The 27,706-nt window shown below is 40.8% G+C and overlaps 1 protein-coding gene across 4 annotated transcripts; it reads right to left on the bottom strand.

Annotated features, from left to right (window-relative positions):
• Positions 1-37: 37 nt before the first annotated feature.
• On the bottom strand, positions 38-27,245 carry ppp1r13b (protein phosphatase 1 regulatory subunit 13B). Of its 4 annotated transcripts, none has more exons than XM_011491951.3 (19): positions 26,910-27,245; positions 26,543-26,695; positions 18,347-18,494; positions 16,719-16,838; positions 16,046-16,116; positions 12,181-12,282; positions 11,135-11,309; positions 10,816-11,015; positions 10,374-10,538; positions 9,475-9,667; positions 8,043-8,171; positions 7,128-7,261; positions 6,582-7,032; positions 5,726-6,498; positions 5,507-5,644; positions 4,217-4,350; positions 3,969-4,135; positions 3,687-3,886; positions 38-2,624 (listed from the first exon to the last, which is right to left on the bottom strand). In XM_011491951.3, the coding sequence occupies exons 2-19, from the start codon at positions 26,549-26,551 to the stop codon at positions 2,583-2,585; spliced, it is 3,351 nt and encodes a 1,116-aa protein (XP_011490253.1). In that variant the 5' UTR covers positions 26,552-26,695; positions 26,910-27,245; the 3' UTR covers positions 38-2,582. The 4 variants fall into 4 exon arrangements, with proteins under 4 accessions (XP_011490253.1, XP_011490255.1, XP_011490254.1 ...); XM_011491953.3 differs by having other exon boundaries at positions 10,398-10,538; XM_011491952.3 differs by having other exon boundaries at positions 11,144-11,309.
• Positions 27,246-27,706: the final 461 nt, after the last annotated feature.

Raw genomic sequence — 27,706 nt, 5'->3', positions numbered from 1 at the left:
TGAGTAATCTCCCACTTACAAACCAAAAAGCATCATCAAATGTTAAACAGAGCAAGTAGATTTTATTAATATTTCAGCAACGTAAAGCTTAAACAAATAGGATCATTTCTACAGTAGTACACCCTAAATTGAAGGTATTTATGGCACAACCAAAGGGGTTTAGCAGGTATGTTACATGAGGACAGCCCAGGCTCAGCTTCAATAAATAGCAGGGGGACAGAAACTTTATGTGGAAATGCTACACCAGGAGCTGAGATGAAGTGTGTTTCAGCAGCACTACGCTGGTCCTGAGATATTTTTTGTGGAAGTTGGTCAAACCTGTCCAAACTCAACTAAAACATAAGAGAACATGAAGAGAAATTAAGAGGAAAACAAAAAGTATTACAACTCAAATTGAATGTTAGCTCTGTCCAAAGAGACCGTTGGTAGATGTTGAAGTTTACTTGATTTTTAAATCCTAGAAATATGTCTGAATCGAGATGATAAAGGAATCCAAAATATTAAAAACTTGCATTCTTTACTTCCAAACGTTAAATAAATTAAATTACTTTAGTGTTCTTAAGTTTACTTTATTTTTTTCTATGCATTCCAGAGGAATCAGTTTTAACTCCTCAAACAAGCAAATCAAAAGTCACTTCTTTTTGGATATTATTTAAACGTTTTTATCATGAATTTATTTGTCTTTTTATGGTAACACTTGGGACATATTTAAATGCACAATATACAACCTCACAACATAACGGTCATCAGCAGCTCCAAAAACGGGAAGAAACTAAAACAAACACAAAACTATACCAGTAAGATCTGCAGCTTTAAAAACAATAAAATAATAGTAATAAATGTGTGCGCCACCATCCTGTTTCTAAAGTGAGTGAAGGAAGAGGCACTAGGAGAAAAAAATAAATCTGGAAAATCATCTTAAACTGATGTCTATCCGTTTAAATCATCTCTTTAAATCTGACATTGTGAATTACATCAAAATTTAAATCAAAGTAATTCCCAATTAGTGCAAATATTTAGGATTTCTGGATCTGATGAACCAGTAAAATTAGATCAGTCAGGAAATAAACCATGCCTGCCTTCTTTGTGTTTGTTTGCTTTTTTCCTGCATTTTTCAGCATTTCTGTATGGAAGTCCTAGAGTTCTCATAATATCCTATAAACCATAGGAAATCAGAAGAAGAAAAACTGATCAATAAATTATCTTAATAAATAAAAGGGCCATAAAATCATGAAATCTGTTTATTGCTATGAGAAATTCATTCATTTTCAACATTATGTGTAGGTGAAATAAATTTTTCCAAGGCTTTTCCAGTTCATTTCTCAGTTTTCGATTAAAATCAAATGTTAAAGAATTCAAAAAATATGAAATCGAGGAAACGGGAAGAAGGAGCTCGCATTTTGGCCCACCGTTTGACATTCCTTTACCATTCCATTCCGTAGATGCAAACAACAGCAAACCTCAGATTGTTTTAGGAAAATCAAATGAGACTTTTGAAACGGTTCGGAGGACCTGTCCGTCACATTCCAGGCCCCGCCTTCTATGCTTGAAATGACAAAAGGTAATTCTGTTAAACAATGTGTCGACTAAAGCGATTTTTTTTAAGTTTGTGAAATAACGTACAACTTATTTGTTATCTTTAACATCTTTTATGAGAATGAAATTGTAACTTTTTAAAAAATATGTAAATTTGAAATGTACAATTTTATGGACCTATTACATATTTATCCATAATTTACTTCCTTGTAAATATTTTTTCAAGTTGATTTATTTACTGAATTATAAATATTCAGGAGCTCCACATCCAACTCACCCTTTTAAATATGTGTTTTAACAGCATTAAAGGTAAACATTTATTGTTCGAAGGCTCACTCATTATGATTTTTTGGGGGTTTTTTTCACACAAAACTTCTGCGTCCAGATGACACCAAATAAAAGATTATATTCTGTAATAATAATGCATAGGCTGCTGATGTTTTTTCTTTGATTAAAAGAAATAGTTTAAAACTGTGCGTCTTAGTAACACTGAAGGTTGAACTGAAAATTGCAGTTTCCTTCTCCTGACAGAACTCTGCTCCTGTGAGCAATAATTCATGTTAGCAGCAAATCCACTGATTATCTCCCAGCTGAAGATTTCTGCTGCTGAATTGAAAATAGGATGCGTTCTTCTTTGGTGGTTGGGCTACAGTCCGTTTTTCTGCAGCCCATTCCCAAAACTTGGTTTTAGAATACTCAACAGCCAATAAATCCCGTCCTGCAGCTTCCCTCCCTCAGCTGAGCTTCCAGAGATGGTCCCATCTACCACCATGGAGATGACTGCAAAACAGCTGAGATGGGGGCTGATGCCTGTCTGAACAGTAACACAGTGATAGGAGTTGGAGGAGGGGGGAGGGCAGGGAGACTTTGAACATGTGTTGATTGATTTTTGTGAAGATGTGTCAGTATGGGGGAGTCTCTGTTGGGAAAGGTGGAGGTACAGCCATGGATGGGTGATGGAGCTCCAGGCTCCTCTGTTGTTCGCTGCTCTCAGCTGTGTCAAAAGTCCGGCTGTCAGCCTCTGGTCAGCAAGGGGGCGGCGGTCTCTATGCGAGGGAGCGCTGGCGAGGCTTGATTCTGGGATAAAGCTAAAAAAAAGAAGAAGAAAAAAATAGAATTGTAGTTGCAACCGCAGTTGTGGTTTTCATAAATTAAGCTTAAACGTCCTAAAAAATATTATGTAAATATGTATCATCTAATCCAAAAAAAAAGATGATATTCATGCAGATCATGCACATTATATTGGATGTAATATAACATGTAATTTGTTTTTTAGAGCTGAGAGTTTTTTTTGGTAAAACTATGATGTCTATAAAGACCCACTACAATGAAAATGATGTCATATGGTGTTTTTAACATGTTCTCGTGGCATTTTGCTAATGACAGATGACATATATGAAGAAAATAATCTTAAAATTGCCTTTCTGAGTATTACTTAATTCAGTAATTAATAATGAATCTGAGATGGAGACTACAAAGTAACCTCTACTAAATAAAACAAGTTTAGTGAGCAGCTGCTCTTTCAAATCTGGAACAATCAAGGTACTCTTTACGTTTTTCCATTTGTTTTCATTTTATTCATAAATTGTGCTGCTATTCTTTGAAACTTTTTTGCTTCGTAAAACATGTTTTCCTTTTTTCACTTAATTGAGTTAATAAAAAAAAAGATCTAGAACAAATAGGACTATGCAGATTTTTTGTTTTTTTTAAATTCCTTTTTGCTCACTTTTTCTTTCATTCTTCACAATAACAAAGATTAAAAATGTTGTTAGGTCAAATCTTTTTCAAGTCCACATAGAAACTACAATTCCCAGATCTCCACCTTTTGCATCACTAAAAAGCCTCAACAGTCCTCTGTAGATACCAAAAGGAGTTCATTTAGTATAATGCAGTGTTTGGGAGATATTCTGGCTTAGGAAAGTCCTCTACAGAGACCAACTCCGCCTTGCTGTTAGTTAGGAGGTTAAGAACGGTTGTGAATTGGTGTGTTTCCCATATAAAAACAGGAACAGAAAAAGAAAATGTGTTTTCTTTGAGAGCAAACACAGCAAAAATCTTACAATGATTCTGCTCATGCATCGAAGTCTGAGAGTTTTGGTCATTGGTCACTGTTTTTGTCAATGATTACAAAGATAACACTGAGTTGTTACCCCCAGCAGGTTGCGGGGCACATAGCCCTCTTTGTCTTCCAGCTGCGCCCACCACCAGTCTGTTTCGCTGTCGTCCTGCCGCCGGAGGATGGTGATGGCGTCCCCCTCCTTAAATGACAGCTCGTCCGGATTCTGGGCTGCATAGTCCCACAGAGTGTACACCGTCCCCCTGTTCATCACACCCAACTTCCCCTGAACACCTGCAGTCAGAAAATTGGATCAGAATCTTTATATTCTGCAGTAAAACCCGTTTTCTTTTCGTTCAATCCCTTTTCTCCTCACCATATAGAAACTGGGAACACTGGATGAAGCCCTCCTCCATTTCTTCACATTTATCCGCCGCCGTCTCAACATCGCTGATAGTGGTAGCAAAGATGGCGGCACCTGACTCGACTAGCATTTTGCAGAGGTGAACGCTGTTGCAGGAGGCTGCGCAGTGAAGAGGAGTCCTGCTCGAGCAAACACACAAACAGAGTTGAACTCGGCGCGGAAGAGGCCTTTTCTAGGTCCGTGTCGCAGCCAAGACTCACCATCCGTCGCTATCTGCAGCGTTGACGTTCACGCCGAAATCCAGCAGGAACTTGACGATGTGGTGGTGTCCAGCGCAGACGGCGTTGTGCAGCGGCGTGATGCCCTCGTCATTGGGAGTGCTGGGATTCTCAACCTGGAGGAAAAAAAAATCAGCTGCAAAGTTGAGCGACCTTGACAGGCAGGACCAATCCAGACCCAAATACAGCAAAAGTTTTGATGTATTTAACTTTAAACTGAATGAAACCTCAAACTAAAATGTTATCAACAACAAACACACCTGTTAAGCTTGTCACATTTTTAAATAAGCTAGTTTCAAAAGTGATGCTGCAAACATTTCTGAATATTTAGAGAGGAACTAATCGATATTAAAAGTGTATTATGGGTGGGATTATATACATTTCACTTCCTCCCACTTTTGTTTAACACACTAATTACACTTTTTTTGACAAACTTCACATTTAATGGATTCAATATTTCATATATTGATTGTATAAATGCAAAGAGGTCTATTTATGATTTACATGTGGGGATGTATCTAAATAGGCATCTCCTTCATTTTTTATTTTTCCAAACATGTACATACATTTATTTTGCCTTCTTTTAGTACTTTTAATTTTGATTGCCTGAAATAAGCCAATTCTAAATCGAAGGATCATGGTCACCATGGTTACCGCTGCAGTGCCTCAGACATCAGGCTTCTGAGTTTACAGAGTTTTGGTAATAAACCTGGTTTCTTTCTGGAAACAAGCAAGTTTGATGTATTTTTGTTGCTTTAATTATGCCCCAGATTGTTTCAGCAGCCAAACCTGTAGAGGATGAAGCTGCGTTTTTGTAAAAAGCTGTAGTAGCTAAGGATGCTAGCTTTAAACTGACAGTTGAGAACACGCTGGAAGGATTCCCTCATCTTAAGCCCTGAGGACACGGTGTCCGTAATGACAGACATAAATTCAGACTAGTCTGATTACAGAACACGGCTCCACCATCTAAAATATACCTCGGTCTACAGGAAATAACAGCTCTTTCATTTAGTAATGGCATTGCCAATGAGGGCCACTGCAGTGTCATCTGACACACAGAGACTCTTTCAGTTTGTCTGATTTGTTCTGATTTTATGCTCTAAAAAAAGAAACTTTTAAAGTCTTTGCAGTTTGATACTTAAATAATTTATGTTTTAAAGTATTCAAGCATAATTTTTGCACTTTTTTCCAGCTTCTGCAGTCTCTCCCCAACATTTAGTGGATATTTAGGGTAATATTATTCCTATTGTTCTTTAACCCGCCATGACAAACCTCATAGATGATCCTCTGGACCAGATCAAACTCTCCTTCTAATGAAGCATCAAGCAGCAAAGCCAAAGGATTGAACTTCACTCTGAAGCCGTGACCGGTGCGCTCAGAGTTGGGCTTCTTAAGGTTTGTGCGCTTTTCCTTGAGCAAAGGGGGACATCAGTTATAATTTGATTCTTTGAAAATGGATTAAAAAGGAAAAAACCTCTACGCAGTCCTTACCAGGGGTTGTGAGGCCGCCACGCCGCTCTCCTCAGGAGTGCTGACTTCAGGCACGGGGCTGGGCAAAGATACTTCAGAGCCTCCCATTGTGTTGTTGTTGTCATCCTCCGACCCCTCTGCTTCTGCAGAGTCGCCCTCTGGTTGCTGGGGTCCCTCCTCGTTGTCGTTGGTATCAGTGGTGGCGAACGGGGCCTCAGAGCCAGGCTCCTCCTCCCCCTGAGCCGGTGCTGCCAGAGTCTCAGGGAGGAGATTGCCGTTGTCGGTGTCAGCCCGAGAGACCCCTCCCAGATAACCAGGGGGATGAGCCGGTTGAAAAAACGGCGTTCCGCTGCCCGCACCGCTGCCTCCCCCTGAGACACTGCTCCCCTCGATGCCTCCTGCCAGAGTGTTGAATCTTTGGTATAGCAGTTTCTGAATGTTGGGTCCGCTTGGGCCTTCGGGTTCTGTGATGGAGCTGCGCTTCTTAAGCGGCCTTGGAGCGTTGGCCAGCTTCTTTCGGAGCACTTCGAGGTCTGCGTCACTTTGGTAGCGCAGAGGGGAGTGTACCATCGGCGTCAGCTTGGTGGGGCTGAGAGGTCGGGGGATATTCTCCACGCTGGGAGGAGGCGCTGATGGTTCCAGGGGCTGGAAGCTCTCCTGATCGTCAAGTTGTCCATCTAAAATGTCCTCACTGCCAGGCTGGACCTGGGGAAGTGTAAAGGCCCCCCCTGCTTGGACAAAAGGCAGGGGTGATGGAGGTGTGGAGCCGGATTGCAGAACAGGCTTCCCGTAGACTGGAACCACACACACAAAAAAAAAAGACTTAAAGCTTCTGCTCAGAACTTTTCCGTCAGGAGCTCATGGTTGAGGTTCTTACCTGCTTTCAGGGCAGGCTTGGGGGGCTGGCTCTTTGGTGCTGCCTGCTGGAGATACATGTGATAAATGGAGCTGGAGTTCACGGTAGGAGGACCTTTACGGGGAGACTGAGGCCGCGATCCTCTGTCTGGGATGAAGGGCCGCACGGCCACAGCGAGCGGAGCGTCCAGACGCTCACTCAGACCAGGAGGGAAAACTGGCACATTAGGCTGGAAGGTGGGGCTTGGTGGCACCGAGATGCGCTGCTGGATCTGCTGAGAGGAGGATCCCGTGGAGGCAGGGAGCCGGGGCCATGCGGGAGCGGCTGGATTCGGGAGAGGCCGAGGAGGAGGGGCATCTTTTCGGCGCTCCAAAGAGCTGGCTGTGCTTGCGGAGGTGAGATGGGATCCGTAGGGTGGGGGCTGTGGCTTACTTATAGCAGGAGAGGAAACTGCTGTTTTAGAGTCTAGCACCTTTGAAAAAGGAGAAAAACAGAGAGAATTCTTTTTATACAACAAGCCAAAACCTGTCAGATGCACTGAAAGGGTTTAAAGTTTTTTTTTTTTACCTTATCTGCACCTGGAGTGATGGGGGAGCCCGAGGGAGGGCTCTTGCCCTGGGTGTCTGTCCCTGAGTTCTGTCTCTCAGGAGGTTTCAGTGTTGTGCTGGTCTTGATAACAGCAGGCCAGCCAGGATCATTCACTGTGGCAGAAATGAGACAGAATGAACAAAAACAAAAAACAAAACAAAATAAACATTCCCAGAAATCAGAACAATTTACTAAAATAGATTCTTGGTGCAAAAAATGGACAGGATGAGAGGGAGGAATGGAAATAGAAAGATGAAACCAAAACTAAAGAAGTTTATGTATTGCATTTAATTATTGGTTAATAAATGGATAAAGATTTAGCCCGATAATGAATTACTTTATGCCCTGAAATCAAAGTTATTTCCATTCTGGGTGAAAGAAACTTTCTTAAGACAAATCCAGATCTTTACATGTCCACTTAAAGTCACGGCGCATGTAAAGAGAGAATGAGAAAGCTTCGGTTATTTCCAAAAAAAGAAAAGAAAATGGAGGCTGGGAATGTTATGGAATCAGAACAAAGCAACAGGATCAGGGCGGCTTTGCGCGTGAGAATTTCAGAGGCACTAAAGCCCGTGAACCCTCTCAAAAGTGTGTAAATAAGCACAGGATCAGCAGTGCTTCAGCAGCTGGTCACCGCGTCAGCTGTAATGGAGCGAGTAACTTTCCTGCGGCTGGCGGGCCAATCCACACAACACAGGAGACCAATGAAACAACAGAGCGGGCTGAAAAATCTGCACACGCTCACAGAGACTCCTCATAATTCTGCTGATTTAACAAGAGTTTGAAGAACTCTTGCATGTTTGTGGCAGTAACGCTGATGCATGCAGAGGATCCTGTGCAACAATCATGAGACGAGGTTCAGCAGGTCGTCCCCTTTGCTAGCGCAGCACTCACAGGAAGTGCCATCAGAGCCAGAAGAGGCTCCGGGGCCTGGGTGGGATTCTGGAAGGGACTGGGGTACCAGGTCTACAGCGATGTCCAAATCAGACACTTTCCACGGGCCTGGAGGCTTTCGCACACCGTCTGCCCCGGGGGGGAAGAGCGGCCCCCCATCCCCACCCACATTCAAATCAAGACGCATTACAGAGACACAAGAAAAGAGACAGGAGAGGGAAATGTGGGTCACACAACACAAGAAGAAGAGCGACATTAAGAGAAGACGGAAGCAAGATTCTGGCGCAGAAAGTTCAGGCAGAGGAGAGATTCAGATGCTCATGCAGGAAGTTCTGAAAAGGGCAGAGATTAATTCTCCAAAAGACGTCCACCTGAGGCAGATTTCTGAAAAAAATCACAACAAATGTCTATATTTAATCCAATTGGCAACTAACCATTTCGTCCACAATATTTCTTAAACTCTGTTTACATCTTTGTAACTCGGTGAACTAAAGAAAATGATATTTGAACTTAAAAACTACCTAGATTTCTGTAAGAGCTTTCCCTTCCTTCCATCAACAAGCACTTTGCAAATAACCAAGAGGTATTTGCAAAGTGCTTGACTATAGCAGTTTTTGAAAATGTGAACTAAATTACAGACTGCTTCAAATGGAGGTATATCATGATTTTCCTACAGTTTCAGTGCTAAATGTTGGAAAAAATCTGTTTCTCTCAGTGTTTTTGTTTGACAGACTCTTAAGGTAGCAGTTTCATTACAACCTCCAGAAAATCTTTAGGGAACCTGAAAGATCAGCTAGAAAACATACAATCCGAGCACATGGCTTAGACTTGTAGAGATCTGTTTTCTTTGAAACTATTTTTATTTTGATAAGTAGGCTGTAAGGTCAAGTTCAAATAACTTAACATACATGCATAGATTGTATTTTATGCACTTTTTTTTTATTTCCAAATGAAGACTCCAGTTCAAAGCCACCAGGGCTTCTGCTTCTAAAGTGGTTTGGTGCCATCTTCACACAGGGCTGGGAAACACGCGCAGGAGCGACCGCTTTCAATGAAACGTAAATGTAAAAATGTCAGTGCAGAAATGCTTGTTTCATGTTCAAAACGCTCATGGAGACGTCCCAAACACGTGCAAAAGTTAAACCAGCTGAACTTTGACTAATCAGGAACTCGGATTTGGTAATGAAGTATGGGTAGAGCTGTGAAAGAAAAAGCCTGGAGCAAGATTCCCTAGATTTGCACCCCATCAACATTTCACACCAAGCCTCTTCCAGCTGTGGAGGCATGCAATGGCATCGGTTAGCGACAGTCCAGCGTGAACACCATATGTTGAAAGCGTGTTCAATAACCCATGTTCAGCACACCACACATGCCCACAGTCTTGCATGTCTTGATACTTTAGACATACAGCATTTAAAAGGTTTGCACCAACCTGTTTTGGGGCGGCCAGAGTTAGTTTGGTTATTAACAACTAGTGTTTGGGGCTTCAGCGGGTCTGGGGGAATGCTGTAGCTTCCATCCTGTCGACTCGGTACAGGAACTTGGATGTATGGCCCCACAGCAGCAACCCGACCCATAGTAGCAGCAGCTGGCTGAGGGGAAGGCGGCCCGTTGGCTTTGTTCAGCTGTAGGATCAGACGGCAGGAAAAAAAAATCCCGCTCATTTAGCATAGATACAGACTCTAAGAAATCTAGAGGAAATGTAATTTATAACAAGACTAGGTCTTCTGTTATTTGTTTAAAGATCCACTCCAATGCTTCTCTTTCAAGTGCGCTTTTGCTTTTTTTGACACGTTCTTGCATCGTTTTTCTGATGGAGGCCATATATAAAGACAATTTAGCTAAAAATTGCATTTCTGAGTAGTTCTTTATTTAATGCTGTTTAAAACGGAGCTTATTTGTGATGTAGAACATTTATCGGGAGAGCCACAAGCTCCCAGGAGGGGTAGTTGCGTCCCACCAATGGTCCCGCCCACAATGTAGAGGCCAATTTCAAATGAACTCCTGCTGCTCTGCAGAAAATGACACTTTTTTGTCATTTTAACTAGAAATGGCATCATAATTAAAAGACTAAGAAAGCTTTAAAAAAGATCACACGGGGATCAGAGTGGGACTTTAAACTTGAAAGGGGTACAGTCACACAGCAGCATGGGCAACGTCTTTGTCATGGCCAGAATGATGCTATAATCCCAGTCTTATTGGTTTGAATAAATAAAGGCTTCTAAATGGATGCAGCCCCTGATGTCACTCCATTCCAAGCACATTTACAGACTTCCAACGCTGCCGTGTGAGAGTACAGTCAGGACATGCGTTCCATGTTCCTAGCCTTACAGGAAGGTTCTCTTTCTGACGTGCCTCAGCTTTTTTCTTGTAGAGGCGCTCCCTCAGCTCGCTGATGCGCTTGTCCATGAGCGTTACTTCCATGTTCCGCTTGTTGAGGAGCTCCTTCTGCTGCTGCAGCTTGCTGTTTTGTTCCTGGTTCAGTTTGTTCCGAATCTGTGGGAAATCGATGCAAACACAATCAACAGAGCTGCTGTGCTGAGGGGGGCAGAAAGAGTAGGGCAGGGGTGTCCAACGGCAGGCTGGAAGGGCCACTCTTGAGTTTCTCTTGCAAAAAAAAACACTCTAGCAGATTTCTATGAATAAAGATCCTTGATGAAGATAACCAATGATGAGTAGAACAGAAATGAGCAGAAAAACAAGTCTGACAGTGGCCTTCAAGATCCAGAATCCTCTTGGGTAAGGTTTACTGCAACAGCGCGCAGTTCATCACCTGAAGCTCTTGGAAGAGTTTACGGAGCTCCAGAGCTGCAGCACCAGTTACTTGGCCACCCAGACCAGTCTGCACGCCGTTGAGCTTTCCTCTCCGCAGGTCCTCCAGCTGCACGCTCAGCTGCTCCACCCTCAGCACCGCTGACTGCAACTCCGCCTGCTTCTCTTGGAACAAGCTGCTAACCTGCTCGATCTCTGCAGCTGCGCCAGACATACAGACGTGAACACAATCGGTTCACAAACAGCTGAAGTGGGAGAAATATAGGTGGCAGGCATGGAGAAACTCACAGAAATGGCAGAACTTTTCAAAGAATACATACACAAGTTACCATTGATGACCTTGCTGTAGTCCACCTGGCCTCTCATGGCGCGAATCTTCTTGAGCTTTGCCTCCTGGCTCTCTACTCGATCCTTCAGCCTCTGCAGCTTTTCGCTCTCGGACACGCTCTGCTGCTGGCGGCGCTCCTGCTGCTTCAGGTATCGCAAGCGTTGCTCCTTCAGAAAGTGACACAGATTGATCTTTGCTCAGGGACAGCATAGAGCACACGTGCAACCAAAGAAGATGTGTCCAAATAAAAAGGCTCTCTAAAGTCACTGAAATGCTTCATCGTTTGCAAAGCGGCGTGTTTGATTCGTGTGAGATTTGTCTGTCAAGACGGTCGAAAGTTGAGGAAAGGATCGGGTGACTTCATTTGTACCAAACTGAGAACTGCTCCAGTTTAGCTTCTAAAATGGGGAACGACCGGCCCGACATCCAAATGACTGCAGGGCTTGAAGTGAGCCTAATTTCCAGACACTGGATCTAAGGCAGAATCAGTCTTTATCTGGGGGTGTACTGTAAACGGCATCTCGGTTGACTGGTCAACAAACCACAAGCACTTAATTCAGAGGAGGTTATTGAATGAAAACAACACAGCAGAACTTTGAGGGAATGTTGGTTTCCAAATCGTACAATACAAAGCCAAGCTCTCACACAGAGGTGGATAATTCCTGGTGCAGGAATTATCCGCCTCCAGGTAATCCATCACAGAATGAGGGGAGTTTTTAAACAAAAGGCCTACTTTAGGCCTGAATACAACTGGCCATGTCATTAAAAATGTCCCAAAGTCAGTTAAGCATCAAAATGGTACAATATTAAAATCTGATTAGTGATATAAATAATTTATTATGTTTTTTAAATGTACAAGTTTTTTGTTGTACATATAAAATAATGGATTTCTAAAAAACTAATGGGGGGGAAACTGGTTTAATTTTTAATATTTTAATTTTAATGTAGGATTCTAATATAATAAATCAATAGGAAACAAAAACAGTTCACATAAATGAGCCTGGTTGTAATTAAATCAAAAGAACCAAAAATGGTTACCTTTGCCACCAGCATCTGCTGCTGGGCCTCGATCTGCTGCTGCTGTCTGGTCGCCATCTCCTGCAGCTCCGACAGCGTGAGCTCCACGCGCTGACTCCCCACCTACACAAACACACGCCGGTCAAGACTTCATATTCTGGGCAAAGAGGTCTTGATGTTGACACCCGCGGAGGCATCACAAGGACAGACATACAGCGGCGCAGCAGAGGGCGCGGGACCACGGTTTGTGACCCTGTGCTGGGTCATGCTGCCTTCCTACAAACACCGCTGTCGTGTTCAGTGTGGAAGAAAGAAAATGATGTGCCCAATGAGCTCAAATATCAGGAATCATTCCCTCTTGTTCTGTTTGCTTCTGACTGGGTCATGACTTGACATTTTGTTCCCCCTGAAGTGGGAGCGCCTCAGATGACACACTGTGGAATTAAAGTTTCCTTGAAAACATCATCGGGCAGCTTCCAGCCACAAAAGCTGAATTTGTATCCCTTCAGTTATCGGTCTTTCAGGTGATCTTTGATAAGAGAGCATATCAAAGATAAATCTGTAGGTCATTTACAGACTGACACTTTCAACAACTGTCCTTACATGAGCTGAAAACGATTACATAAGAAAGAAAAGGTTATGCAAGGAGCCGTTTGCAGAAACGATCTGACTTTAGCCCAAGACTTTTCAACAAATATCCCAACTGTGATGGGTATTAATGTGACCAAGGCCCATGGAGCGTTAGACAATAAATCACTGAACTGGAGAAAGACAGGTTCCTAGCAGATATTTAAAAAAAAAAAGCATTTATGTAAACAAAAACCGCCACAATTTAAGAGATTACTCATAAAATGTTGGTATTTTAACAATAAAAGTCATTGTTTTCTTATTCAAACAAATGATGAAACCAAAAAAAAAAGTATTTGCTTATAACCGAAAAAAACTCATCTATTTATTAAAATAAAAAATGATTTATTCTATATTTAAATGTTTAACCATTTAACCTGTTTAACTACTTTTATAAATAAAAATCTTACTTGCCATTCTTTTTTTTAAATTTCTTTTAGGGTTTTGCTTGAATTTTTTTTTAGTTTGAAAGAAGTTTTAACCCGTGATACCTGGATTTATTTCCAGCTATGAAAGTGTTTTGATTTGTATTGTCATCAATGGGCATCAAGGGGTTCATTTATTCTGTAAAGAACCTTATACGACTTTTGTTTGAACAGTTGCTTTATAAAATTAATCTAATTTGATTTGTTTTTAATCCCAAATACAACATTAATATGATGTTTAAAAGTTAAAAGAGGCTAAACTTTCAGCTCTACTCTTCAGGTGCTTCCAAGTCCCTTCCAACAAGTTATAGTCAAGTTTATTCTAAAATAAGTGGGTTATTCTTAAACAAATTTGTGAAATGACAATGATAGTGGTCCTGCACAACCAATTACAAGAAATCATCTTCTTGTAAAAACTACAAGTCTTTCTGTAATCAGACTTCCAAGTCAGTTTCAGAAAAAAAAGGATTCTGGAAATCTGTGTGGCAAAAAACTTAGCATGTTATTAGTTGTAATTTGCAGAGAAATATGAAGTTCTGGAAGTCAAAGCAAAGTTACAAAGCCATGAAAACAAACTGCAGCTTTCTTGTTATAATTTTTACTTCTAACAAACCAGCATACGGCTCAGACACGCGCTGACCTTTTGGCGTCTGGCGTCTGGATTACTCAGGCATTCATTACCTGGATGTCTACAATTCCAAGTGTGTGTGTGTTGGGGGGGGGGGGGGGGGGGGGGGGGGGGGGGGGGGGGGGGGGGCAAGGGGTGACTCAACTGCACTGCACAGAGAAAGTGAGGGAAGCTACCGGCGCTCAGACTCTGCCACCCTCCAAAGTCCACGAGCAACACTCCATCAATGGCGATTCACCCGAGGGGGTCAAAGATCAAAAGTGAGCCGCAACCTTGCTAGAGACAAAAAGTCACATGAGGATTTAGCCCTCATTTGTCCATGAGTGAATAATCAGACACATTTTTATAAAATTAAGGTCATCAATATATAACAAATTACATTTCAAGACTTTTGTTTTTGCTCCCATCTTTTATGAAATGGTCTCAAAGATCGGAAACATTTTCTACAAACACAAAATAACGATTTTTTTCAAATATTGTTCACTAAATCGTCAAAGTCTGTGATAGTGATTACTTCTCCTTTACTGTAATAATTCCTCCCACCTCACAGGTCAACATGTTGCTTAGACATGATTATTGCACAGGTGTGCCTTAGAATGAGCACAATAAAAGGCCAATCTGTAACATTTAGTTGTATCACAGCACTATGGCACAGCTGTTGCATGTTTTGAGTCCACGACTCTACCATAAGCCGTGTCAGAGGATTTGGCAGTACATCCATCCAGCCTCATAGACCATGTGTAACCACACCGGCCCAGGACCTCCACACCCAGCAGGGTCGCCTCTGTGATGGTTTGGGAAACTATCGATTTGCATAACAAAGGATTTTTGCACAAACTGTCAGTAACCGTGTCAGAAAAGCTCATCTGCATGGTTTTCAGGTGTTAATGTTGTGGATGTGCACGGTGGCGGTGGAGTTATGATCCGGGCAGGCGTATGTTATGAACGAAGACCACAGGTGCATTTTTTCGATGACATATTGAATGGACGGAGATACCATGGCGAGAACCTGAGGCCCGTCGTCGTGCGTGAGAATGCACGGCCCTATGTTTCAAGGATCTACACACAATCCTTGGAAGCTGAAAACATCCCAGTTCCTGCATGGCCGGCATTCTCACCAAACATGTCACCCATTAAGCATGACTGGGATGCTCTGGATCAGCATATACAACAGCGTGCTCCAGTTTTGCCAATATCCAGCAACTTCACACCGCCATTGAAGAGGAGTGAACCAACATTTCACAGGCAACAATCCACAACCTGATCCACTATGTGCAAAGGAGATGTATTGCACTGCATGAGGCTAATGGCAGCTTCTGATTGGTCAAAGGTCACCTGTTGTTTGGCAAAGTTTTGCTAATTTGGCAAATTAGCAGGAGACTCACTCTGAAGGCCTGAAGCTGGCCGTCCACGAGACCCCATGATGTCGCCAGCAGGTGGCAGTAAAGAGTTTATTGTGTGCAGCCAAAACGTCAAAATGTTTAAAAAAAAAAACCTTGATACATCAAATAAGAAAAGACAGAAAAGTGACCAAATCTAATTAAAAACCCAAACATGTTGCCTCTTTATATCGATTATTTGATATACATTAAATATGACTGCAAACGTTTGAAAAGCTTGAGATGTCCAAAACGATTTCTGCATTCTCTCATATCCGCTTTGAAAAATAGTAAAAGGAAATTTGAAAAGTGCTCTAGTACCACACACCCCTAACATTCTGTTGCTAAACAAATCTCCCTCTCCGTCTCTTGCTCTGCTAGCTTTTGTCTTTCACCCCTAAGGTTCAATTAGTTACAATTCCTTGACCGCAACAATTGGGTGCAAAATCTGGGACAGATGGTCAGAGTTGCGCTGGAGGCGGCTCTTTTCTGCATCGTTCTTATCTCTCGGTACTCGCATCTCACAAGCACAGCGCTGCACACACCAACACTGAGGACAGCTAACATGGCTGCATGAAAAAAAGAAAGCAAAGCTGGAAGATGGCCGTCCTGCTTTTTTATCAGAAGCAAAAACCCATCAATGCTGCCTAACAGCCTGGAGTGGCACTCTAATTTACCGGAGTTTATCAGGAAAAAGGAAAGTTTCAATGTAAAGCTTGAGGAACAAATTTAGAGGAAAATAAATGACCAAAAGAAGAAAGGAAGAGTTTCTTTTAGGGGTGTTGGTCAAACGACAACCTCAGAGGCTAAAAGAAATAGTATCTCACCCCGTTCTCATTGTGCTTCTCTCCAGTGTTCCCACTTCTGCGGTTGGTTTGATCCTGGGTCTGTTGACTGCCTGCAGAGAGTCACAGGGCAAAACTAACACAAACATGCAATCCTACAGACACACAAAATTGTACAAAAGATGCAACTCTTTGCCCAAATTTGATATGCTGATTTTTTTTAGACATGTGTTGGATGATATTTATAACCAGCAAACTGACCTTTTAACATTAGTTTTCTTTGATTAAGGCCATAACTCCCAGTTTTTCTGACTTTCAAGTGAATCATATATTTAGGATGATAAATAATACAATACAAATGCACTGCTGCTTTACAAGCATGGCAAACAATAGATTTCTGTCTGTTTTCAAAAGATATAAACTACTGTAAAAGATTGCGGACGAGGTGATGACATCGTCTCTGTAAAGTTATGACAAGGTTTGCCATAATTATTCCTGTCAACATCTGCTGATGATTATTTTTATAAAGACATTGTTTCTATATCATCATACATCCCCAATAGAGATGTTTCAAATTGAACACTGAAGATTTGACTTGATTGGGTCAAACGGTGAGCCTACTTTTCTTTTCTCCAAAAAAACTAGCATCTATTCTTCACAGGAGTTCAATGATTGAAATGGAGAAGTGGCATGGAAACGAGACTGTACTGCCCACCTTGATCACTGCTGTCGGTCGGTGAATCTTCATGCCGCAGGAAAAACTTGACTTCTTGTTTCCGGGGCCCCCACTTCTGCAGATGTTCGTACATCATGTGCTCGAAGGGGATCGCTCGCTCTAAGAAGCAGAGGGACAGAACGCCGATTAGTCGGGACGAGGAGCAACACTTTCTCTTCATCCTAGGAGATCCAACTACTAGATATAACCTATAACCTATAACCTAGCATGTGCCAAAGTAACAGGCATAGAAATACCTAGATTTGACTTTAAAAAATAAGATATCGTTGGGTCTTTATTTATTTATTTATTTACCTACGCTGAAAAAAATTGTGTTTTTTCTGGTTTTATTAACATGTTCTTATGGCCTTTTTCTGATGATGGAGAACATAAATTAAGAACATTTTGATCTTAAAATTGAAGTTAAAATGAAAATGAATTAATAAAATGTGATCTATAACTCCTTAAAACATTATAATATAGTTTAATGTAGCTTTGCCAGTTTTTTTTTAAACTTTTATCAAAATGTTTTGATGTTGTTTTTGGATTTAAACATTTTTAAATCTTTGTTGTAGAACATGAAAACTGTTTAATTTCTATTTTTGTGATTGTTTTGTGGTAAAAACCAAAAAAAAAGGACAAAAAAAGCGCCTTCTCTGAATTAGCTGTTTTAACAAATTTCTGGTTCATTGGTGTATTTTTGTGTAATTTAATAAAAATATCAGTTAAAAAAGAAGCTGCAGTTGTACTAAAATGATGAATCTCAATCCCTGCCACAAATATAGTTTTCAGGATAAATTATAAAAAATTGTAAATCAGTTGCAAAAAATGCTCTAAAGGTTCAGACAACTAAGGGATAAGAGTTTTTTTTTAATTATTCACGTGAAAAATGAACGTTTTTTAGGGAATATTCTGCAATATCAAACAAAACTTGTCACACTTTTATAGAACGTTTTTTTCATTTTACTAACAATCTACTCTGGTGGTTCTTCAGATTTTTTAAGAACCCATTCCTTTCAGTAATGCAGAATGAAATCATCTGTTTGTTGGCATTAATCACCTAAAAAGCCCAGCATTTGTTTGGGCTTTTCGGGTGCGTTTGTGAAGAGAAGACCGTGGAAAAAGCCAGAAACAAAGCTTTTTCTGGGCGGCTGGCTGCATCATCAGCACTGTGCCGGTGAACAGGAGAGCGGGCCCTCGGTGAAAAATAAAAATGCTGATAGCCCCGGGTGTGTCAGTGCAGTGATGTGGTTGGGCACGAGTGGAATCTGTTGTGACAGTGCTGTGGAGCGCACCGGCATGCAGCCCTTCTCTGACCTTTGACTTTGAAAGCAATCATGTCATTTGTGTCTTTCTCTTCCTCTTTTTCAATCCGCATGAACTAAGCTTTAGAAAACCTTTAATAATGGAACAATTCCATACATTAAAAATAGTTCTATAAAATATAACTGTGCAGGAAAGGCAGTATCCAGACCAAGAAAAGGAGACTGACAATGAAAACAATGGTAATATTATGGACCCCCACCGCTCTGCTCCTGCTCAGAAGAAGTTGAGAACCTTCTGCCTTCGAGTTTTGGGCATCTGGATGCACATCAGGAGGTGCAAAAAAGCTTTCCTGCAGGTCTTACCGTTGCCTCTCCAGACCTCAGCCAGATGGCAGCCGCTCTCTCCAGGTTCTTTGCAGAACTCCACAACATCGCGGCACGTGGTCTCAGGCGTGATGGGGACCTCAGCCACAGCCTGCTCGCCATCACTGAGGTAGACTGTCAAAATCATCTGAAAGCGAGACACAAATGCAGATATTGCATCTATAGTGTGATGTAAAGGAGCTTGATGGAATCTCCTGATGATGAACCGGACAGTCCTGACCTTCAGACAGGAAGGTAAACAGCAATGCTTCGGTTAAGTCAGAATAAACAAAACATCCAACTCCTAATCATGTTAAACCGTGATGTCATTACAAGATTCTAAAGACGTTACCCAATAAATGAGCAAAAAGCAAATTACATAGAACTATTCCCAGAGTCCTGAGGATGAAGGATAAAGTGCAGCTTGATTTTAAGGTTTTCTTTGAGTGATCCTGCAAAAAACAGTCATGCTTTCAACAGAAAATGAATGCGGAAGGGACTACAGGTGGAAACTAGCAAACGTTGCTATAACCTCTTTTGTGCATTGCCCCCTGTTTAAATGAACTAAACCGGCAGATGGAAGCCTGGCGATTCACCAACATGAAATATCAATCCAGTGTTGCTGTGCTTCTTTCTGAAAAGAAAAAAAAAACTGTTTTCTCCATTCTTTTAAATAAACAAACAAATTTATAAGAAAGTATAACAGAAACTAGTAAAACATGTTATCTGCTGAATTTTACTACCTTAAACGTCATTAATGGAGCAAAGTACTTCCAACAAAGCTTGTGAAACAGAGCAAAAGTCTTTACATTTAAATATTTAAAATGTTTCCCTCCTTCAGCCCTCAAGCTGTGAGGCTTTCAGACACATTTCAGTCTCTTTGGCCTCTCAGTTATGTTTCATGTTCGTTCATCAAAACCTACAATATGTCAAGGCACAAGCTTACATTTCAAGAGGTGAACAGAGCAAAATCTCAAGAAAAAATTAATCAACACTCCCCTAAAGCCAGACAGTTTCAGCAAAAACGCCATTTTCAATAAAAGTGAAGCCCCAGCGGAAGCTGACTCGCTCATGTGAATGTTTCTGAGGAGCCTGAGAAGAAATAAAGCTTCCATTGGAATCTGAATGGAGAGTCTGCAGTGGAGTCCTCAGAGGGCAACGCTTACTGCACGCTACATCACACATTTCTGAACTACTGTAGTAACATGCGCCAAGATTGAATGAATCCTCAAACCTTTAGCAGAGAGACACAGAAGGAACTTTTGAGCTCACATCTCAGTCCCTCTGTGACGGATATGCTGCAAAGAATATTTTTTGTTCAATCTTAATTATTAAGGTATTATTAATTTATTTAAAAAAATTAAAATGTACATAAAATTAGGGCTGGACGATATGACGAAAACTCGCAAAATGCGATATTAATGATCAATTTTGCAATGATGATATAAGTTGCGATACATGAACAAATAGCAAAACAACCAAAAACATAATTTCCATTTCACTGCAACGACAACATAGAAGATGAACATCTAACATAAAAGGGTCCATCTGATGGGTCAATTGCATAAATGGATTTATTTGATTTGTTAAATACTTCAAGCTGCCATAAGATTGATTTAGCACATTTAAGGTTTCCATTTATTGCAATTTTTGCAGTCTAAATTTTCGATTTATTGTACAGGCCTACATAAAATGCATAGAAGCAAGTTTATCTTTACAGAAAAAAGGCAATATTTCATTTACATCTAAGTGGAATGATGCGTCTTGTCTAATTGATTTAAAAAAGGAATTAATGTAATTAAGGCGTTCAATTTACCCAATTAGTTTCATTTGGGGTGTCCACCAAAATAATGCATTTAATAAATGATTCAGGAGGCTTTTTTTTAACAGATTTGTATTAATTTTTTAAAAATCCCAGTACTTAAGACAGTGCACATGATGTTTATTTTATAGTTAGTTTGCTCAATTCAAGCATGCTTCTTTCTTTTACTCAAATGGACTATTTTTAAATGTTTTCAGACTCAAACACTACGCGTCTGCAGCTTTGCAAATGATGCAAGTGATTCCCAAGTGATGGGATGATTTTAATAGCATTAAGAAGTCATTTCAATCTCTATTTACCGTCTGCAGATTGACAAAACCCTGTTTGTTTCATATCCACTTTGGACTTTGTCCTTCATTTTGCTCGTATTCGGGCAATTTTTATCCCCCAACACAAATATTGATCACTTATGGTGCACTCTAATGAAATAAATTGTCAGATTACAGGAGTGCTGATGCGGAGAGTAAGTACGGAGAGAGCTAAAATGGGGAGAACTGACCGAGCCTGTTAGGCTTCCTTTTCTTGGCAGGACTCTCACTTTCATTTGAACAGGAAAGGCTTAAAATATGCAGCAGCGGAGAGAATCTGCAAGATGCTTTAATGGAACTTACGCCTCGTATACCTGAGCAAGTCATGTGCATGAACCAACCCTTTGGCATGACAGATCCTAACTTATTAGCAGTATACGGGTACGCTGCAGGACAGCAAGGATGAGAAAATGCTAGTGAATCATCAAAACTGAATACGATGCATGTGTAAAAGCGGGGCAGCAGGAGTTGGGCAAACCCAGAAATGACTATGATTTTGCATAAACACAGATTACCATCACATCCACTCATTTTGCTTGAGCGTTGACCATCAAATTTCCTTTGAAAGCACAATTTGAGGTTTAAATGAAAACTGTCTGTGTGCAGAAGCGCGCAGCTTTGGTGCATTTATTGCCAATGCCGCTTCTGTCACGTATAATTTGCCGTTGCTCACTGATGTACCTATAAATTATGACTCCAGGAAGTTCTCTGAGACAAAGTGACCCACACTTTCTGATGGTGCAATCACAACACATTGACATTTTTGGCTGTGCCAGAAAGAAATAATTCTTTCATGTAAATACATCACTATGAGCAACTGAGGCATCAGGAAACCTTGTGCACACTTTTCTGAAAGCCTTTTTTTTCTAAGCAATCAGGAGAAAAATACATTTTAAAATAAAAGTTTTTTAGCCTTTTTTAACAAAATATAGACAACTCCAGCAGACAGCAGCAATCAGAAGATCACATTTTTTAAAACATTTATGTTTGCTGACTGTTTTTCTCCAAGTTAGAAGAAGCTTTAAAGATCAAGCCTTACGAAAAACTCAAGGTTTCTTTGAAAATGATCACACATGAACTTAAAGATGTAGCAAAACAACACAAATCAATAAATGATGTGGACACAGAGATGCTTCAATTAAAACTACACCAAGGAATACCAACCGCCCTCACTAACGCGCGTCTGCCCAAACTCTTGCTTTTCCTGATTGCCCTCCGTCTCCTCTTGATCTCCTTCTTTGGGGGTCGGTGGTGCTCCTTAGCCCAGATGGGTTTCTCCTTGGAGAGGCTAACGAGGCCGCGTAAGACCACAGTCACAAACCTCTTCATCATTGCACCGCGGCTTCTGTGGTCACAACACGGGATCTTTACGCCATTCCAAACAGAGCTCTAAAGCCGACAGTGGTACACGCATCAGAAAAGTGCTGCAGAAGAGACTTGAGAGAAGAAAAAAAGAAAAAAACGCTTGCTGGATGTGTCGCTCTGGGAGGGATGGAGAGAGGGAGGAAGGAAAGAGGGAGTACGATACACAGCAGAGAAAGTAGGAGGGCAAAGTGATTCCTTTTGTACGCGAGGGGAATTACTGCCGATGGGGACGGATTGAGCCCTGACATTACTATCATATACCTAAAAAATTGAAAGTGTTGAAGAAGAAACTGAAAAAGCATTTTGGTGGATTGCTTTTTCATTTTAATTTTGAGTCAAAAAATGCAGCTTCATTCTGAAAATGAAAAAGCATTTCTGGTTTTGACTTTTATTTTTAATTATCCTACAGAATCGCTTCCATAGGAAAGAAGTATTAGTATCGGTACTAGTGACCATTTAGAGTTGTGGTTCACAGAGACCAGTTAGACCAGAGGTGGGCACTGAGGGCCGCAGTCCTGCATGTTTTCCAGCATACCCTGCTCTGGCATGTTCTGATTGGCTGGACACACCTGAACCAGGTAATCAGCCATGAGTAGGGCAAGAGTATCTGGAAATCATGCAGACACACCGGCCCTCGAGGCCTGGAATTGCCCACCCCTGAGTTAGACTCTCTTAATTAACCTGTCACCTGAACTGAAGACCCCTGTTTGAAGTAATCACCTGTAGAAAAGACATATGTCCACAGAATCAGTCCATCAGTCAGAGTCCAAACTCTCCAATGTGGGAAAGACGAAAGAGCTTTCAGTGGATTTGAGGGAGAAGTTTCTACAGCTGCACAAGACCAGAATGGACTACAAACCATCAGCAAGAAGCTGGAGGTTAAGGTGACAACTGTTGGTTTAATTGGGACAACATACAGGAACATGACCATCAACCCACCTGTAGGTCTGAGGCACCAAACCAGATCTGACCTGGTGGGATTTCTATGATCATAACAACAGTGAGAAATTGACCTAAAACAATACGACTGGAGGTAGTTGATGATCTCAAAGCAGCCAAGAAAACCATTGGCAATACTTTACACTGCAATGGTTTAACATCTTGCAGAGCTCACAAAGTGCCCTGCTTCAGAAGACACATGTGCAGACCTGCCTGAAGTCTGAACACCTTAATGATTTAGAGAGGGATTGGGATTGGGAGCTGTGGTCAAAGGAGACCAACATTGAGCTCTTTGGCATCAACTCAACTCATCATGTTTGGAGGAAGAGGAATGCTGTCTATGATCCCAAGAATACCACCCCCACTGTCAACATGGAGGTGGAAACATTACGGTTTGTGGTGCTGTTCTGCACAGGACTACCTCAACGTGTGGATGGACGGAGCCATGTACCATTGAATCCTGACTGAGAACCTCCTTACCTCCATCAGGAGGCTTAAAATGTGTTATGGATGGATCTTCCAACAGGATAATGACCCAAAACATAAACCCAAGCCAACCAAAGAATGGCTGAAGAAGAAGCACATTAACATGGAGTGGTCCAGTCAGTCTCCAGACCTCAATCCTAAAGAAAAGCTATGGAGAGAGCTGAAACTCAGAGTTGCTAAGCAACAAAATCTGAACGATTTCCGATAATCATTAAGAAAAATGGACCAAAATTCCTCCTGATCTGTGCAGAAACCCTCTGATTAACTACAAGAAACCTCTGACCTCAGTGCTGCCAACAAGGGTTTTACCACAAAGTACAGTCCTTTTGACAAAAGGGATCAAATAATTATTTCGTTAAGTGAAATTCTGATAAATGTGTATAAATTCTCTAAACTCAAATTCTTGACTTTCCATCTCTCACTGTTCAAATGAACCTACCATTAGGATAACAGATTGTAAGTTTCCTTTTGGGTGGGCAGACCTACAAAATCAGCAATTATTTTCTCCACTGCTCTGTTTCTGACCGCTACTTTTACACCACTTTGTCAAAAAGTAAAAGATGGAGCTTTTACTTCATAATGGGGAACCATTGCCATCCGATCATGACACAAAACCATGAAAAAAAAAAAAGATTTCTACAGACATAAGGCCTGGTTCGCTCTTAATGTTGAGTATTCCACTTTCAAGTTGACTTCATCGTTTTTGGGTCTTCTTAAAGCTGCTGCTTCTGCTGTGTTTCAGAAATATATTGATATGCCGTACGAATTATGTGGATAAAGCTGAGCGGAGGCTTTCTGCCAGCATCTAAATCCAGTAAATCTACGCTGGCAAGCAAACGTTATCAAGTCATCCTCATCATTGTTGTCCATGGCTTTAGAGAGTGATGCTGAAGCTTTCTTGTCCCGTCAAACACTTTAACAATCATTCCCTCTTTAACTGTGAACCTCTCAGAAATTGGATTAAGCAGGAGAACAGCTTTAAACTGTCAGATTAGATTCTCCTAAAGTTAGTTTAGAAAAAAACATAAAATCAACAGAACAGACATTTAAATCCACTCAATGCAGAGCAAACATAATACTTTCTAATTTGCACATAAAACAGATGCACAAAAAAATCGGTATTTTTAAATAAAATAAATGAAAAACCCTGAGCATCACTTTGAGAACAAAACATTTAGCTCACTTTTGAACACGAGGCATCTCCACTAATGTTACATCTGGTTTCTGCATAAGCATCAAGTCTGGTCTCTCTAGTTTAACAAGTAGGACATCTCTGACATTTAGCAGAGGAAAGTATTTGCTCTTGTTTTGAAAAGCCTGAAAGAAAATACATCCCTCTGAGAAAAGAAAAAAAAAACAACATTTAGAAGGAGATGTGTGACTTAAAGCTGCCTTTAGAAAGGGGAATTAATAATTAATAGCTCCATGTCTAAAAAGTAGGGGGCGGGACTTAAACATGTATCATGTTTTACATCGTATTTGGACAATTCAAGTGGAACCTGTAAAATGTCAATTCTAAAAGATGAAGACGTGACAAAGTAAGCTGTAGTGGACTGCTTCCTTGGTTTGAGCTTCTGTGCATCCAGAAAACGGGAGGGCGAACATAAAATGCAATGTTTACTTTCGCTGTAAGTCACGCTCTGCCCAGTCTGCACCGTGTGAGCTTAATGCCACTTGACAATCCACTCGGCTCAAAAGTTCTCCTTAACAACAGAGCATTAGTGGACTCAGCCACACAGACCCAGATCTGCCACGGTCTCATTGGCTGCTGGAGTCACGCGAGAACCCAGAGCTTCTACGCTTCACTGGCTCTTTGAATCCGATAGTGTCACAGGATGCAACATAGTGACTAAGGACTCTGAGAAAGACACCAGCCTCTCTGGGGTTGGACTGCAGGGCTTTAGGACACAAAGCAAGTCTTTAAACTATTTTGATAGAATGAAAAAAAAAGAAAATGGAACCACTGTCATTCAACTTATTGAACTAGCTGTAAACATAACTTCTACTTAAGTTCAGGCGCCTCTCCCTGACAGCCCGAAAGAAAGTTTCCCACAATTCATCACAACTCCTAAGATAACAAAAGAGGTTTCCAACAAAGCACAATAACTACAGTTTCCACTGAGGCATTGAGCCCAGCACAGTCACGACAATGACATACATTTAAAAAAAACCTCAAAGAAACATGAATATTGACCGACTGAACATTGCCGAACGTATCAACACGTACTGCAGGTTTGCTTGAGGGAACTCTCCTAAAATTGATAAGGATTCTTTACACCTTCACTTCCACATGAAAAAAACAGGTTTGTTAAAGAGTAGTTGTAATAAAATAAACACTACTGTACATAAATAACTTTTATATGTATTGCTTTATTATAATTTACAAAGCAAGAAAATGCCAATAGAGGATTTATGGATTCAATCTACTTAAAAATGTTTAAAAATAATAATGAAATTGAAACATTAATCTGTTTGCACATAGATTTAAAGTGTGACCATATTCATCTAGAAGATTCCATAAATATTGTTTTAAAAAAAGGAGACATAAGAATTAAAACCACAAACAGACACTTAAAGAGCAACACTCACTATGTTGAAATCAGTTACTGAGCTCAGCTTAAAGAATATCTATCTATCTATCTATCTCTTTCTTTCTTTCTATCTATAATTTACATTTTTCTTAACAGAAAAGGACAAAAATGAAAAAATCCAGATCTATTTAAGGGACAGATTCATAAATTGATTATAAAATAAAGATAAATGATGCCATCTTGACATTTTAACTGCTCCTCAGTGTAAATAGATGTATTTACATGTCACATTGAATCAACTAAATACTTTTGTTAAAACCTTCATGAATTGCTTTAAAGTCAGTGTGAAGAAGTGAACCAACATACCCGTATTTCTTTTAAAATAAATCCCTCTAATCTACATGTTTGAGTCACTAATCAGATTTCTATGAAAGTTTGTTTGCACATAGATATTTATGGCACCTGTTGCTAACATCATACAACGAAACCCCTCAGGAAAAAGTCTTTATTTTATTTTATTTCCTTTTTTACATCCCTGCGGCTCCTGGATGATGATTCATACAAGGAAGACCACATTCTGTTTCCTCCATTTTTTAAATTCTTCTACAATTTGCCCTTAAAGGGGTTTTTATTAACTTAAAAAGAAAATCTGGAAGTTTTCAACTTGCATGTGTTAAAAATGCAGAAGATTATCTTTTTTTTATGATTCTTTTTTTTGTAAGGATGCAGAGATGTTTGAACTCACCGGCATCATAGTGGCAGTTCCGGCGGATCAAACCCCGCGTGCATCAGCCTTTGGACTCCTGAAAGCCTCCTCTCTTCAGCTGAACCACTGCAGGACCGAGCCCCTCCTCCCTAATTATGGCCTTTTATGACTCCAATGTGACCAATCTGTGGACTAAATAAAAGAAATAGACTTTTACTGACAGTCGTTAAAGGGCGGGCTAGCCTCAAACAAGGTGCGGCGCAAACTGGGATTTAAATGGTCCAGGCGTGGCTCCGTGCTACAAACAACATGATGGTTAGCCAATCAATGCTAGCTCGCATGTTGACCACAACAAACTAGACTGTACTAATGCGTGTTAGGACACTCTGTTCACATTCATACACACCAACGTCAGAAATGATCCATCACTTCATCGAATAAATCTGAGCTTAGCTGCTGTCAAAGGCCAGCTGTCAGTCAGCCAACAAGCGTTATCTCCGGATGTTAGCTGCTTCAGATGCGGCCATAGGACGGTGGGTTTCTCGAATCCTCTCCTACTGCCACTCCGTCCGCTTGCATAGGCAAAGTCTGCTTAAAACCAATCACAACAAACAGCAGTCCGTTCAGATTATCCAAGCCGCAGTTTCACCCGAAAACCGTAAACCTCCGCTTGCACGCTAGCATTGCTAGCCGAGGAAAATACAAAACGCTGAAGCGACAGGGGCGGGGCTTCACCTCGGCAGCGACGTCAAACGTCAAGAGTGAAACGTGACCAAGAACAAGGAATGCGCATGCGCTGAAAGCAGGGCATGAGTTTGTGGGAAAAAAGTAATAAATAAAACAAGAAGTTGCAAACGATAAATAAACACACAAATAAGCAAAGATATTTAAAAGAAAAGTGTATTTGTGCACAAACACTTAAAGAAGCTTAAATAGACAACAGTGCTGTGCTTTTAACATTTTTACAACCAAAAACATTTTCAACTTTTGTTTCATTGCTATTTTTCAAGTAGTTAATTCTGCTGTTATAAAATTTTAAATTTATATTAAATCAATTTTTTAACCACTGTTTAACCCATGGATCTCCAATCTTGAACACTGACAAAGCCAATTGGTCCTGTTTCTGTTAGACCCCAGTCTGACCAAGAGCCACAAAGTCCCACTTCACCATTTAGAGAAATACATTATATGTTTTCGCGGCCT

This window comes from Oryzias latipes, chromosome 24 (genome assembly GCF_002234675.1).
Source record: "Oryzias latipes chromosome 24, ASM223467v1".
Taxonomy (NCBI): Eukaryota; Metazoa; Chordata; class Actinopteri; order Beloniformes; family Adrianichthyidae; genus Oryzias; species Oryzias latipes.
Note: the sequence above shows the minus strand (reverse complement) of the source record. Positions and strands in the feature narration are given on the sequence as shown.